Source organism: Protomyctophum bolini, assembly GCF_963924005.1.
Source record: "Protomyctophum bolini genome assembly, chromosome: 18".
In the NCBI taxonomy this organism is placed as follows: Eukaryota; Metazoa; Chordata; class Actinopteri; order Myctophiformes; family Myctophidae; genus Protomyctophum; species Protomyctophum bolini.
In genome coordinates, this window is record NC_137879.1 from 24,044,832 (window position 1) to 24,061,696 (window position 16,865).

The 16,865-nt window shown below is 40.0% G+C and overlaps 1 protein-coding gene across 1 annotated transcript in view; it reads left to right on the forward strand.

Moving 5' to 3' along the window:
• Positions 1–12,859, forward strand: part of crhr1 (corticotropin releasing hormone receptor 1) — an 86,157-nt gene extending 73,298 nt beyond the window's left edge. The window contains exons 11-14 of the mRNA XM_080789113.1: positions 7,262–7,347; positions 8,208–8,343; positions 11,341–11,382; positions 12,688–12,859. Of these exons, the coding sequence (XP_080645239.1) occupies positions 7,262–7,347; positions 8,208–8,343; positions 11,341–11,382; positions 12,688–12,828 (405 nt within the window). The 3' untranslated portion in view covers positions 12,829–12,859. The remainder of the gene's footprint in view (positions 1–7,261; positions 7,348–8,207; positions 8,344–11,340; positions 11,383–12,687) is intronic.
• The last annotated feature ends 4,006 nt before the right edge of the window (positions 12,860–16,865 follow it).

Consider the following 16,865-nt stretch of genomic DNA (forward strand, 5'->3'; position numbering starts at 1 on the left):
TTGTATTTTGCACATGCATTCCGATAACTGCATAATGAAAATGTTGTCATTTGTGTTGTATTTAGTTTTAGTTTAGTTTTTAGTTTAGTTTAGTTTGTTTGTATATCTGTTTTAGTATGTTAACACAATATAACTAGCATATATGTGCAAAGGTTGGAGGTGATCGCCCTACTCTTCCAGTGGGAACTTGTGAACTTGTATCTTGTCCACATGGGGACGCATAAACAGAGTTTAAATCTACACTGTGGGCGGAGTATATACGCATATAAAAACCTACGTTTATAAAGAATCACACTCGTGTGAAAAGTGAGGGGCGATCTTATCATCATACATCATCATACATCACAATCAAATCAACGCTATGGGGTACACACATTGCTCAGCCAATCAAATCAACGCTATGGGGTACACACATTGCTCAGCAAATCAAATCAACGCTATGGGGTACACACATTGCTCAGCAAATCAAATCAACGCTATGGGGTACACACATTGCTCAGCCAATCAAATCAACGCTATGGGGTACACACATTGATCAGCCAATCAAATCAACGCTATGGGGTACACACATTGCTCAGCCAATCAAATCGTCGCTATGGGGTACACACATTGCTCAGCCAATCAAATCGTCGCTATGGGATACACACAGACACACAAAGCTGGATAATAGGAGTGGATCACGCCCCTCAAAAATAGTCGGCTACGTGTGGATGGGGCTTTGGTGTCAGGTCGGTCGGGTCAGCAGATTTGTTTATTTTTAGAAAAAACGCAAATCCCCATAATGGAGTATGCTGATATCATCAATCTGATGTCATAGACATGGCTGAGGCTGACACAGAACATCATTTATGGGCATAAAAGGGGCACAGACAGACAGATACAGAAATCTCCATACGGTATATGGGCATAAATGTGTCGCAGACAGACAGACAGACAGACAGACAGACAGACAGACAGACAGACAGACAGACTGACTGACTGACTATCAGATTATAATGCACCTACTGTATATAGATTTCCCCAGAGCCATTGAGATTTGTGTCATGTCCATTCACTCCATCAGGACAATTATTATACAGCAAGGGCTCTAAACGAATGATGTATTCATAAAATATTCAGTATTATTCAATCATTTTCTGTATAGTTCCAAACACATAATGGGTGTTGATTAAGTATGCACGATATATGAACCGCGCAACCTGTTGTGTGTCTGACCCCTCACGGACGTGACTTTCTGTGTCATTGGCTCTGGATTTAACTATTTAACTACTGCAGAACTTTCCCCCACAACTGATGAAACAGTGAGAACACTGTTAGTGGGAACTGAAGCCTCCACCAGGCCTCCATGTTTTGTGCAAGCTTCGAGACAAATTCCAACCGTTCCATCTGGTTGTCCTTTATATTTGTTGCTTCTGTTGCAATAATAAACATGCTTCTTAATTGGTTTACATAATATAATCCTATTCGTGTCTCACAGATATTATGAGATCCTCTGCCTCCTGGTGTAGTTTGCTTTATTTCTCAAATGTCAAAGATATGAAAAAGATTGCAGCTGGGTGTTACACAACTAAATCTTAATCCACCTTGGTTTATGGGATGTCTTATCCTATATTTTACTACATTCCAACACAGCTGGAAGGAAGCAAGCCCCTAGCTCCACTTATAATCTCTGTTGGCAGGGCTTACCAAAAATGGAATATATTTCTAGACAATGAATGACAGGAAACATCCGTGATGTCTTTTTCAGTGAAGCTGACACAGTACCATTGCAGTCTTGCAGTCTTACCATTGTAACTTTTGAAGGGATGATCCTTCATTTGCAATTCTACATTTTTCATTTTGACCCAATTTATCCTTTCATTGTCAATGGCAAATATTGATACGTGTGGGGACAAAATCTGTATATAGGCGCCCCTCAAAAAAACACACCTGTGTGAAGTGAGGGGCGCTTTTATCAGTTTAACAGTTGGATTTTTGCATAACACATTTTTTGAACAAAATGCCTCAAATCATCCAATTGCCATCCAAGGCTTAAGAAGAAATGGCACCCTTCTCACATTGGCATTTTATAGCGCCACCAGGAGGCCACAACCTGACCTGCCCTGGTGGAGACCTGTGCCCCGAGGGGCATTTTATCTAGTTAAAGATGGAGTGCCATGATTTTTGTACTTTTCCTGTTTCGCATGTGTCTATGGAGTTAAAATTACTCTAATAAGTCTAATAGACCCCCAGGCGTGGTTATAATATTCAAATATGTCTTCCCTGTGCATTTTTGGTTTCTTCCTGAAAGCCAACACTTTCTGTACACTTTTTTGAAAGAAATCTTCCTCCTAGTATAATCATAGTACCATAGTACCTGATGATGATCATGTTTTAGGGGCGAAACAAATCACGGCACTCCATCTTTAATGCATTTGTCAAAGGTATTAATTAATAATGGGCCAATTGGCATTCAGTGATACAGTACAGCATTAAGTGAGAGATATTCTCCCAGTTAGGATGGTTTTGCATGGTTTAGTAAATTCCTGGGGTAGAGCTGCCGTCTTGGAATCCGAAGGATCCAAAGTTCAATCCCCGGCTCCTCCTGGCTATGTGTAGAAGTGTCCTTCGCAAAACACTGAACGCCTAATTGCTCCAGATGAGCCTTGCATGGTTTACTTCGCCATCAGTGTGTGAATGGGTATTCACCCAGTCTATGGTATTCACTCATTCACACACTGATTCACACCATCTCCAAAGCGCTTTAATGCTATATAAATGTGCTATATAAATGCAGTCCATTTAACATTTACCACTGAACTACTATACATTATATTTATTTTCATTCAGACATGGTTTTATTTGCTTGTAAATATCACATTACAATCGGTTTTGGACATCTCAAAACATTCAATGGGATAAATATGATGATACAATTGGGGTTGTTTTAGTTTGCAAATTTTCAAAATGTAGCCGCTCCATTTAATTAAATTGTTGGTATTATGGCAAATACAAAATCTAACTGACAGACTTTTATTTCAACTGAATCATGTACAAGGAGTCCTATCAGATACGTTTATTTTTGACATATCAGGAAACTGTATACTTTAGAATTAGAGCTATTCAAGGCTTTATTCTTCCCCACTATCATAACTCTTTGTGCTGTATACTTTTCTCCTCTGCGGCAAGAGCCGCAAGACAGGAAGAAGAGACAGGAAAGTAAAGCCTAGGTCCTGAGGTTGTAATAAAACCCAGGATGAGGACAAATGTTTCCTTGTCATAAGACTATCATAAGTGTGGTCAGATGGCACTGATGATGATCTTATGATTGAACATTTGTCCTCATCACTTTAGCATGTGGTTGAGTGTGAAAAAATAAAGAAATCTGTTTAGACTATTCATCCTTAATTTGTTTTGTGGCGTGCGAGACTTTCACCACTCCAATTCCAATCCTTAAAGGACCATAGCACTCTCAATACTGTCCATGTTATTGTTTATTCACAGCTTTCATATGCCATAATTAATAAACACAGACCATGTCCTGTTAATTGTTTCGTCTTATACCACATTTGTTTAAATATTCTGCATAGTCATTAGCAGTTAGCACGTTACCAAACTTAACACAACAATTGAGTCACTTAGACTTAAAAAAAACATGAATTCACACAATACTGATATATAGTGCTGTCAAACACATCCATGAAGCGAACTATGAAATTACGAAAATGTTCAATCGGAAAACAACATCCTACAATATGTACTGTAGTCTCTCTCAGCTAAAGGGGCCTTGACCTGAAAAATGTTGATCTTCTCTCTTCTGTAATACTGTAGCATCCTCCCACCAAGGTTCCTGAACTAGATCGGCTCTGACAGTCATATTGAGAAGACACTCCACTCCACACCACAGACATTCTGCTAATGCTATAGGTGCCCTCCCCACGGCAGCAGTTTCTGGGCTGGGGGTTGTCAAAGCGGTAGTCATTGGCGATTGGTTCATATCAACCAATCAGAATAGTAGGAATGCAGATGACGTTGTTGTCAATCATGAGGCTATGGCCTCATAAACCCGTTTGCCAACCAACCAAACAGCCAACGAGCGCTACTAGCATGTAAACAAAAGCGGTAAAATATGTCGGATGATGATCTTTATAAAACCTATTTATCATACGTCGATTTAATAGTGGGGTCAGCCATGTTTGTTGTCTGACGCTGTCGAGTGAGGGGGCTGATGACCAATCAGCTGCTGTGAACAGATTTTCGACCGAGACTGACGCGGTCGTGGGCAGAGTCACCAGACCTGAATCACCAGAACAAATTTTCTTAATGGGCGTGGCTAGCGATTCAGGGCTGGGGCCAGGCTATCATCCCCCCTTAATTATCACCCTCTTTGTCTTGTTTTCTTGTTTGTGGGTTTGTTTTCTTTGGTTCTTATTTCTAATATGTCTGTTCACATCTGATTAATCTAAAAGGTCCTACATATAATAATCATATAATTTAATATCATCACATCATCATCATCCTATCATATCATCATCATCATCATACTATAATCATATCATACTATATCATATCATATCATATCATATCATATCATATCATATCATAATTAACTCAATGTCTGTCTGAATGTCTGAATGTGTGTCAGAAACACTGTCATAGCTCCTCACTTTTCACACAGGCATAATAATAATATGGAGGTCTTAAGGAAGCCTTTTTTCCCATTTACCACATTACAAATTAATAATTACTTTATTAGTGCATTAAAATGTCCCCTTATGGGGAGGCAACATCTCATAACGGGTAAGGACTAGTTATAATAATAATAGTCTTATTAGCAAAAGTGGTAGCATTGTCTTTTTCCATCTCATTTATCATATATTAAAAAAATGTCATTATCTTTCTCACTAGACAACCATAAATGAAGCTATTAAAACTGTGACATAAGCATGAATCTCCAGTGTCAAGTATGATACATCACTGAACCATTGTTAGGCATCTGTTAAGGCCAAGGTCAGTTCTAGTGGAGCCGGAAAATACCCATTCAGCAATTTTACCTTCCCATGTTTCATCATGCACTTCACTCCGTTGTTAAAAGCAACGCTTGACATTTTTCATTTGGACACTATTCTTCATCAAGTACTCGTCACATGGGAAATTGCCACAGCATATAGTGCTTCAGTTGTTCAATAAAGCATTGTTGACAATCCGTGTTGAAAACTGTTGAGAGCAAGGTACAGTAGTATTTGTTGTCATGGCAGTCTGATAGGCTTTGTACTAGAAGAGACTGGCATTGCTTCCTCAGCTGTTTCTGTGCACATTTTGGGGTGAAGACAGAGACCCTGCCTTGAGCATGAGGAGCAATACTGTCTTTAAATTGAAAGGTGTGTTGGGAGTCATCAACCTTGGAATACTTATTACCTCACTACTCCAGCAAGAAGGAGGTAGCAAGGACCTAGAAACAAGTAGACTATCAACTGAATCAGTCAGCTGACTTTTTACCAGCTCAGTGGCCTTCTGATTAGAGTGTCCGCCCTGAGACTGGGAGATTGGGGTTCAATTTCTACCAAAGACTCTACCTAATGCCTCCCTGCTTGACTCAACATCAGGGGTTGGATTGGGGTCCCTGCGACTAGTGTCATGTCCAGGGGGTGTACTTGTGCATCAAGCTCCTCACAGGGCCTCACGCTACAGAGGCCTCATGGCTCGGCAAGGCTTACTTACACATGTTTTATGATCCTCAAAAGGTTGACAGTTACATTGAAATCCTTGTTGTTTTTAAGGACATATGGTGTGTGCTTAACTGAAACGTAACAGCCTCCTGCCACTCATGAATGAGTTTATTCGGGTGCTTGGGTTGCCTTCCCACCACCGTGGAGACTAGTTTGAATCCTCCTGTTTTTACTCACCACCGCTCAACGTTATTTCAGCTCCGGTGGTCACCTCACCACCGAAAATCCAGACTATGAATGCGCCTTTATCCTTACACATTTGTGACTTACTCATAGTGTGCTCTCCCTAGGATGCTCTCCTCTAGGACTAGAATACACTGGGAATCGGCATACACTGGGAATACACTGGAAATTGGGATTAGTTATTGGCATGACTGACGGACGGACACACACACGGACGGACGGAGTGCAGACATTAATTGCAGTTTATCCTAATATATTTTGAGGGGAGCTAGCTCCTCCTATACGCAGGTTTAATGTTTGTCTTTAGTTCAATGTTTGTTTTGTAAATGCCATTGACAATGAAAGGAAAATGTACGTCATAATGTGCCTCATTACGTCATATTGTCTCTTTATTGTTAATGGCGTTTAATGTGATCACCTAATCAACATGAGTTAGACTTTATTATATTAGCGCCCCTCACTTCACACGGGTGTGATTTTTACATTAAGCTTAGACACAGGCTAGGCTATGGCTTTAATATAACCTGCACTGCTGACTGAGTGGGCAATAAGTAAATGTCAGACATAATCTTAGAGAGAGAAGAAGACACATTATTGGTGAATGCACTCTACTCTCATCTAGGCTCTAAGTCTAAATCACATTACATAAATATTTCATCGCCGTCCATATTTAGTTTTTTTGATTAACCTATTATTCAATAGTCGCAAACATTTATGTTATATTACCGTATACATGTGAAGACTTACAACATTCTTCTTTCTCAAGAGACAGTAGTCAATATTGATAGAGAAGAATGAATTGATTCGTCACTGATAATACGTTTATGCAATTACCGGTAAGTCTTTATGTTTAAGGAGATTTTGAGTTTGTTCAATGCCGCAAATACACACTGGTTTATTGGATAATTGATGGTTTATTCCAGTGTGGCATGTGGAGGGAGTCAAATATTCCCACATAGTAATGTGTTATGTTTAAAAGCACTTAACCTAAAGGTCACCAAGAACAACTTGATAATTCTTCCAGTTAAAATGAGCATCGATTCGAGACAATATTTAAAATATTTATAGCACTCACATATGCTACATCCCATAGATCTAGACAATCTAATCTAATGGCAATTATTCTAGTGTATTAAGGCATACAGTATAACCATGGGTTCCTTTTAAGTGGCTGCTCTGTTATTTGATGTACATTATGTGAAGGAAATGAAATGGCAGCGCATAGTGGGGGATATTCTCCCGATTGGAAGGGCACCTTTGAGTCAAAGCTAACAGGATCATTCAAGGGGTCAAAGCCTTTGACCCTCATTCATGATTCCATGAGAGTCTTAACCATCCCTATGATGTGTCTGTTTCTGTTTCCCCCACAGATAAACTTCATTTTCCTCTTCAATATAGTGAGAATCCTCATGACCAAACTGCGAGCCTCCACCACGTCTGAGACTATTCAATACAGGTAAAGTAAATAATAATATAACTGATCATTAGGGCTGCATTTATCGGTTATTTTCTTAGTGATTATTCGATCAATAACCTTTTCTTTGTTCAATGTTTTTAATTTTTTAATATATCAACAAATTGATTCAATTAGTTTGTTTAATCACTGAAACCATAATTTATACTTGTATAACGTTGTCACACAAAAATGCAGAAAATAACCAATCTACAAACTCACAATGTTTACGGTGTGAATCGTTTTGAAAAGAAAGTCCCCCCCAAAATCCTATTAAAATGAATTGATTAAATTGCCTCTACTGCAAATGCACAGTGGCGTAATTTAACTAGGGTGATGTAAACCCGTACGCAGGATTTCAGCACAAGGAAGGCCCCCCTGACTGGCGAGGATTATCATTTTTTAGGAGGCTATTCTAATTCTAAATCCCTATCATGGTTGATTCTTACGATTTTTGCTCGCCCGCACGTCGCACAATGGGCCGATTGGGCCGTGCATGCTATGGGGCCCCATGCTGGTCTGAAAAGGCATGCAGAATAAGGTTTTACACCATTGTATGCACTACCTTCAAATGAGAAAAGTACAGATACAAATTGTATTTGTATACAACAAGTACACTTGCACCATTGTATGAGACAGTGTGTGTCTGTTCTGTCTGTTTTACTCAGCATATCCGTCTGCTGCCTCACTGCTCGACCGTCTTTCACCTCTTTCGGAGGTGTGTGTGTGGGGGGGGGGGGGGGGGGGGGGGCATGAGAGCGCCTTTTCTGACCAAGATGGCACGATTGAAATGGATTATCAAGGACAACATCTCAGTAGAATAGGACAAAGCGCTGTTCACCATCTTGTACCCTCGTCCACAGGAAAGCTGTGAAGGCCACCCTGGTGCTCCTTCCACTCCTGGGTATCACCTACATGCTGTTCTTCGTGAACCCCGGAGAAGACGAGATTTCTCAAATCGTCTTCATATATTTCAACTCCTTCTTAGAGTCCTTCCAGGTATGTCCCGTAGACAGTTATACTCCACCCATCTGTGTTGTTTATTGTATTTATTTTGTATCAGTGTGTATCTATGGGGTATGGCGGCTTGTGACCAAAACAAATCTTCAGAGATCTCAATAATAGAGTAATCAGGGGTAGAGTGTCCGGATCCCAGTTCGAACCCAGAGTTAGTGTCGAAGTGTCCTTGAGCAAGACTTTGAATTGCTCCCGATGTGCAGGTTGGGGCCTTGCATGGTTTCCTCCAGCATCGTTGTGTGAATGTATGGGTGAATGTATATGCACAATCTTTGTAAAACGCCTTGGATAAAGGCGTTAAATAAATGCACCATTTACAAATCTGATCTTTTTAATGTTCTGTTTATCATTTATTTTGTTTTTTATAAATGCAGAAATAAAAAGCAAGGCTTTTGACAAATGGCAGAAATAAATTGAGAAATACAAACAATCTGCTCTAATCTAACAGGATATATTTCATTGCTTGTTGTGTGGAAAGATTGTACGTCCAAAACCGTTACATTCCAGTAGATGGACAAAAGAACCTGTGTTCTAATGGATCCAACATAGTTAATATTTAGTCACAAGCTCTCTTTAAAAGGCAACTTTCCAATGGATCCAATGTAGCTAGTCACAAGCTTAACAGATTTAACGATGACGTTAACAACTTTCACCAAAAAAACAAACAAAAATATCAGACAGCAACTAGAAAAAGTGCTCCTCGGAGCACAGGTCTCCACCAGGTCAGGAAGGTTTGTTGTGGCCGTGCATTGTTTGGTATTGAGTGATCATAGAAGTGCAGTTATTAGCCAATAGACAGTATAGGATAGGGCAATGTTAAACGTTTCACAGCAATTGGACTGCGTTCATGATTTGAGGCATTTTATTGTCAATAGAATGCCATGTCTGTCAATCTTAGCCAACCACGATAGAATATAAAAACATCAGACACCCATCTTGATCACACATTATAATGGGTACTAATTTAACAATCTAACAAATGTGTTTCACATAATGGCGCTATAAAAATGCAGACCAGAGGTTTTTCCTTGGCCTCTAGAGAGTGTGCATACAATTTACAACATTTTATGCAGATTGGTGCAGTTATAGGTGAAGGCACGACTCGGCCTGTTATTGCGCCACCATGCATAAGGCTGATTTGAAAAAATGTCAAGAGGCATTTCTTCCTCCTCCTTCAATGGACCAATAGTATTTTTTAGCCTATGAATTTAATAATTAAATCAAATTGCTTTAAACCATATCATATACATTTTATTAAATTACATTACATTTTAAATGTATGTTTTATAGCATTGGACAAACAAATGTGTTGACTGTGTTTTCTCTTATCTCAGTAAGAGTGCTCCCGACCACTCTTAAAATGTGTTCTACTACTTACTCCGGAATAGTCTGTTTGCCCAAAGGGCAACCAGACTATTCCGGAGTAATCTAACTTCCGCTGTGATTGGCCGAACTTTGCATAATGTTTGTAGTAGCTAATTGGCTAGTCCGGAGTAATATAACTTCTGCTGTGATTGGCCGAGCTTTTCATAATGTTTGTAGTAGCTAATTGGCTATTCCAGAGTAATCTAACTTCCGCTGTGATTGGCTGAGCTTTGCATAATATTTGTAGTAGCTAATTGGCTGTTGTTGGTTACGTAACCAATCTATGTTTTACAATCGTTTATAAAGACATAATAAGACATAAAAAGAATCTCATGTTTCTCGTGTTTGGCACACTGTAGTAAAGCTCTAAATTACTATTTCCGACGTAATCTAACTTCCGCTGTGATTGGCCGAACTTTGCATAATGTTTGTAGTAGCTAATTGGCTATTCCGGAGTAATCTAACTTCCGCTGTGATTGGCCGAGCTTTGCATAATATTTGATGTAGCTAATTGGCTGTTGTTGGTTATGTGACCAATCTATGTTTTACAATCGTTTATAAAGACATAAGACATAAAAAGAAAAACTAATTAATAGAATCTCATGTTTCTCGTGTTTGGCACACTGTAGTAAAGCTCTAAACACGAGATATCTCGTGAATGGCACAGAATTTACCCTGTGGGATTAATAATTGCGTAGTAATTGCATTGGCTTGGAATTGTTATTGGTGACTCCTGTAGGATTACACCATACAATGCAATTAGTGGCTTAGGATCAATGACCTTGTATGAAAAGGTATTAAATACACCTGTCCAAAATGTCATTTTAATGGCCCTTTTGTCCATACCAAAATGTGACATTGTAATTGGCTGACAATATTAGTAGGAGGGGCCTATGTAAGCGACTGCGGCAACCAAACTTTCTAGTTATTATTATTTCATGAAATTGCACAGTAGTAGTACACAATACAATCTTGAGTGTTTATTTGGCATTACCATTTCACACATTTTTAACCTATCTTCATACTGTAGGCCCTACAGTATAAAGATAGGTTAAAAATGTGTTAGTTAGTGAAGACCCTACAGTGTAGGGTCTTCACTAACTAACTAATTAAGATGGCACCATTCCTGTGTAATCACTTTGCATCTCAGAGGGGGCTTTGGACAGTTCAGAAACCTGCCTAACACATCATCACAAAGGCTTTTATTTCAGCATGCTAACTTTCCAGGAAGAGAAAGGCTATACTTTGTAAATACCCATCAATGATGTTATTGGTAGGTTGGCAGATTTCGAAACTGTTCACAGTCCACCAATGAGACTCATAGAGTGATTAGATGGAATTTGTGCCAAATAATGAGCATTAGTAAGGACAAATTACGGTATAAGATAAGGTTGAAAATGGGCGAAGTGTTCCTTTAACTCTGTGATTGAAATGACTGTGTAGTAGAAATGCTTAACTGCTCTCAGGAAATCACTGAATGCATGTTGAGTGTGTAATGAGCAGTATTTACAGTGTGTTAAACAGTGTGCCCTCAAAGCAGGCTCAAAGTCGCTGTATTGAATGCCCTCATGTTGTATTTTTCCTTCCCCCATTCACTCTCTGTCTTGCTCACAGGGGTTCTTCGTGTCAGTGTTTTACTGCTTCCTAAATAGTGAGGTAAGCAAATCCGCATCCTGTATTGATCGAACGTTTTATTCCCCCCTAGCCGCAGTCGCAGATGTGTTATTTATATCCCCCGACTTTAGGCGGATTTCAGTGTCCCTGTTAAGTTGCTGCTGCCATGTCTTAGTGCTGAGAGGTGGGAGATGATGCTTGGGAAGGAAACCAATTTAAGGCCTAAGCCAAATGTTGCTGTGTACCATTGCACAAGACATCAGTACAACATCATTGTCAGCCCCACTGGCACTTAAATATTAAAGGACTCATGGAGGTTTTTCTGTGCTAAGAGAGTGAGCTCTCAACAACACAAAGCATTGGGAAGTGTTATGTTGTAGTGGGTCGTGGGTAGTAATCAGACATAATTCACATACTCATTCCCCTTTAAGGTGTGTGATTACGTGATTTGGATGCACCAGTCATTTGTGTTACTAACCTGTGCCAGTGAATTGCTAATGTTCACACGAAAAGAGCCTACAGCTAGTCTCTTGGGAAATAAGAATGTTGTAAGTCTGTGTGTAATGTTACGTTAATGTTTGCTACCTGCTTGAATAATAGGTTCATTAAATAATCTAAATATGGATAACACTTCAATTAAATATTTATGTATTGTGATTAATTAACGGCATGAATGCACTTTGGGGCTGCAGAGCCTATAAGATTAGAGTGTATTGATTCCTCACAAAAATAAGTTCATGCAATGAAATTTGCATGTGTTATATAAATTATATTAGTATGTTTACATACACACAAATATAGTACTGAGAATATTCCAGGATGTATCTATCCTCCAGAACATTATATAATGTGGATGTTATATTATCCTGATCATGAATTATACTGGCATTATCCAGGCTGTCATGCACATACTGTATGTGTCCTATTGCATCTACAGTCATTGTTTAATGTTTACTGTATGTGGTTCAGAATGCTGAGGTGAGGATGGCAACCAGGGACGTTGCTGATGATTTGGTTGCCCTACTCGCATATATTTGTGCTGCCCCCCCCCCCCCCCCCCCCTCCCGACGACAGCGCTGCTTTATCTCATGCAGATCGACTACTTTCGCCGTTTCTGAGGACGCACACACATGGGCGTGTGTTATTACGTGGCGGAGCCGCAGAGAAATTTGTTATTATGAGGGTATTCTTGGCACTTTTTGGCACATTTTGTTGACCCCTCGGTGTGTTGCGTTGCCCTTCACGCAGTGCGTATTGCGCGCATACGTAGTGATGGCGCTGATGGTAACTTAGTCAACAGATTGGCCGGTTTCCCTGATTCCTGATTAGCTGTGCTTTCCATGTCAGGTGCGGTCAGCTACGAGGAAGCGTTTTCACAGGTGGCAAGAGCAGCACTCAATTCGAAACCGGATGACCCAAGCCATGTCCATCCCCACCTCACCTTCACGAGTCAGCTTTCACAGCATCAAGCAGTCAACATCGTTATGAGACAGGGAATAAGCCTTGCCCTGGACCTAAATGTTTACTTTAAGGCAGAAACCGGACTGCTGTCCTGGTTTCATCCTGACTGGGGCATGGCTAGAGAGAGGGAGAAAGGAGAGAGGGAGAGAGACACACTGCACCACTTTCCAGGAACTCAGGAAGGACGTTATGAGGACTTACAGAGGTAAAGATGGATAGGGGACAAGGGTGGAGGACAATGCAGACTCTGTGAAACAAGAGCTTGGTAGATCAAAAGACACAAATGACCAAGATGACTTTGGGCTTGTGAGAGACAGTATTTTGAGAGCTTGCAATAGAAAAGCTTCTGATACCTTGTAAGTTTTGCCTGCCATAGACATATTGTGCTATATTCCTGCTTGTACTGTGTTATTGTTTTGTTGCTATTTTGCATCAATGTGAGTTTGTAACTAGTGCCGCTGGACTGCACTGAACTCAACTGACTTATTGACACTGAACATGAATGCTCTCTTGTTACAGGGGCAGTGAAGTTATTATAATGAACTTTTCTAAATGTTATTTTTATCACAAACAATTGTGAGTTCAAACAGTGTTCATTTATTTGGTGATGTGCTGTCTTTCTCAATCGTCCTCGGCCCCATGCAGTTATGTGTTAATTTTCTTGCCAGAAAGGTCGAACACATTCCATGCACTATTGTAGACCTCGCTTTTGCTGTCCCCCTTACAACATGCCAATTCTGGAGGACCATAATTAACTGAGAAGGGTAGCCTACAAGCCATCATCTACTTTCCTCCCATTTACAATCTATATCAGTGGAATTAAGTTTAGAAGCATCTGATTTTAGTGGGCTACATAGTTGTGTTAGTTTGCTGCATGATTTCCAAATACTGATTTTGTGGTACACACAACAAGACTGCAGAGGCTATAGAAAGCCAGTAGAGTCTAAGGCAGCATTCTGTGTATTGTATTATACAAAGTTTTAATATTGTAACGTTTAGCACCCTGAGCTGGAGTCGAACCCTGATCTCCAACTCAGTAGACGAGGCAAGCAACAAGACATGCCAAGAGAGCTAGCTCGCTTGGAGGAGCAAGTTACGGCCGGGTCTTTCGCAGGGTCGTTACACTACCCCCTCCTTTCTGAAGTGCACCCCCGCACTTCTCGCTTCACTCCTTGAGTCCCTCATGTCCATCGCGCAAGGGCACGCTCCAGCGGTCCTCATCCCACTTCTGACACCAATGTAACGTTTAGCACCCTGAGCTGGAGTCGAACCCCGATCTCCAACTCAGTAGACAAGGCAAGCAACAAGCCGTGCCAAGAGAGATAGCTCGCTTGGAGGAGCAAGTTACGGCCGGGTCTTTTGCAGGGTCGTTACACTATGAATTGAACCAAATTACGAAAACCACACACTGTAAATCATATTAGCGTATTATTCTTGTGATCAGCACTACAACCATACATTCCTGCATTGCCAACATTACACGCTTGTGTTTTTGATTTTTGATTGATTGAACATTGTGCAGTATATGTACCTCATCTTTCTCACACAAACAAATTATGATGTCAATTGTTATCGATCATTATCATGCCTTTCGAGTTACTGTATAGGCCTACTATACGTGCGCTGTGGTTGTTAAATATGAAATAAAAGAGATGTATTTATTAGTAGAATTTCAAATGGCACTGTAATATATATATATATATATAATAAAATGTACTGTGATGTTGGTGTATTTTCCCAATGCCTTGTGTTTTATAAATTATACTTGATGATAAGTAGTCATAAAGATCCTTTGTGACTACTCATTTTAGGGGTACTGCTGTCTACTACTGAGGATGGGGATTCAATACTTTATTAAAACAGCTTAAGTGCCAAAGCCGTTAAGACGAGTTTGATCTAACTATGTACTGGATGCCAGACGACTTTTATCACTTTTAACAAGATTGTTAACAGTGGAGGTAGTACAGTCAAAGGTTATGCTAAAAGGATAACATGAAAAGCCATTTGTTTCCATTGTACTCAATTCCTCAGTAATACTTAATACATACAATACAATAGTTAAGAATTCAGAATCTCAAAAAGACATCTAAAAAATGATATACAAGAAAGGGGTAGAGGAGAAAATGGCACAATCAGCTGGAGCAGTGTGCACAGGGTATATATACAGTACATGACCTCACAGATCCACTTCCTCTACCAAAGGACAACTACAGGTATATGTCCAATTTAAGACATGGCAGAGTAGCCTTTGCTGTCCAAGTATCCCACGCAAGCCACTATTATCTGACGGTACATGGAAAAGACCAAGCATAGGGCAAGGTTCAACTGTTAGACCTGTGATATATGAATTTACCTCAAATATGGAGGATCAAAAATGTTCAGAGACTTGGGCAAGACCAGAATATGTGGAAAAGACTGACGGAATATACTTTTTTGATGGGCAGAACGCCAAACTGAGGGGAAAAGGCGGACATGGCCTGCCCTGCTACTGAGTATCAATCACTTCATTTCCATATGTCTCAATGTTCATTTAACTTAGAGAGTATACAATAAAATAAATGGTCATACTTTTGTAGTCTGTTTTTAGATTAGTAGAGTTAAATTAACAAGGGGTCTTCACTAACATACATAGTGTACTGTACAGTAAGCATTAGATGCTTCATGCTTGTGATATAAATAAATCTCACATTGTTATTCAACACACACTTGGCTCAGGAGGGAGAGTGGCTGCCTGGGAAACGTAAGTAAGGTTCCCGGTTCGATCCGCAGCTCCCCCTGAGTTAGTGTTGAAGTGTCCTTGAGCAAGACACTGAATCCCAAACTGCTCCCGATGAGAAGGTTGGTGTCTAGTATGGTTACCTCCTCCATCGGTAAGAATGGAGTATAATTTGTAATGTATGTGTGCATTGTAAAGCACTTTGGATAAAGGCACAATATAAATGCACCATTTACCAGATACTGTACATATAGAGATAGTGAACAGGGTGTTGATGACAATTAGGGACACAAACTTTGACATGATTGTGTGATAGGTTAGATAGTCCAGTGGACTTTGGGATGACAGACAGCTACTGCATCAACACAAAGGAAGAATGTGGACTATGTTCCCTGTTCTACCTTGGAATTGAACCATGGTTTCCTCTCCTGCACAAGGGCTGAATATTTTAACTCAACTCAACTAACAGCACATGCCTGCTTGCTCATTGTAGAAATACAACTTTGATACTCTAAATTTGTATAAGTTATATTTTATTGGACAATAGAATTTATTTGCAAAGAAAATACATGGCCGATCTACATTGCAGAGCTTGAAGATTGCCGAATGTTCGTCCCAGAATACGGATGCTATTGCTATAGGGTTAAGACAATAATGTATTGTTGGCTTTGATTGAAGAATCAGCAGGCTTGGGGCACATTTGAAATGAGTGTTACTAGGTGCAGAGTGGAAGGCTGCACTCTGAATGACATTTCTATGACTATGTTGGCCTTCAAGCCCTTGAGACTGAGAACACACAAAATACATTTTGAGTATTGTGTGATCCTTTTAAATTCCATGTATGTGGCTCAAGGGGCAGTAACACTGAACTTAAGTGTTTATACCCCGACAAACATTGGACATTTTCTTCCACAGTCAGAGACAAAAGGGAATTTCTATTTGTAAATTCAGATCACTGCAGATATCTAAAGACAAAGAACTGGAGAGAAATCAGGACAAGAAATTATGTCCACAATGATCTGGTTGGGATAAGGGTTTTCAGGTTCATTACTGATGACATTTCCAATAAATTCCATTGTTTTGTAAAGGTTGGCCAATGGCCACCAGACCTGGTGGCCATAACCTCAGGCATTTCTTTCACTTTGAATTGTACATGAAAGAGGGGTCAGAGAGCGAGGAGACAAAATGCCATGCAGCTTTGCAGGCCATGAGCGAGGACCAGACACATGATGATGCAGACAAGCCTGCACTGTTGTACCATCAGGACACCCTCATGTCAACATTTTGTTTTCTCTTTTTGAACATTATGTATGTAGGCTATCCAGGGTTGTTTTTTCCTTCTTTCCCC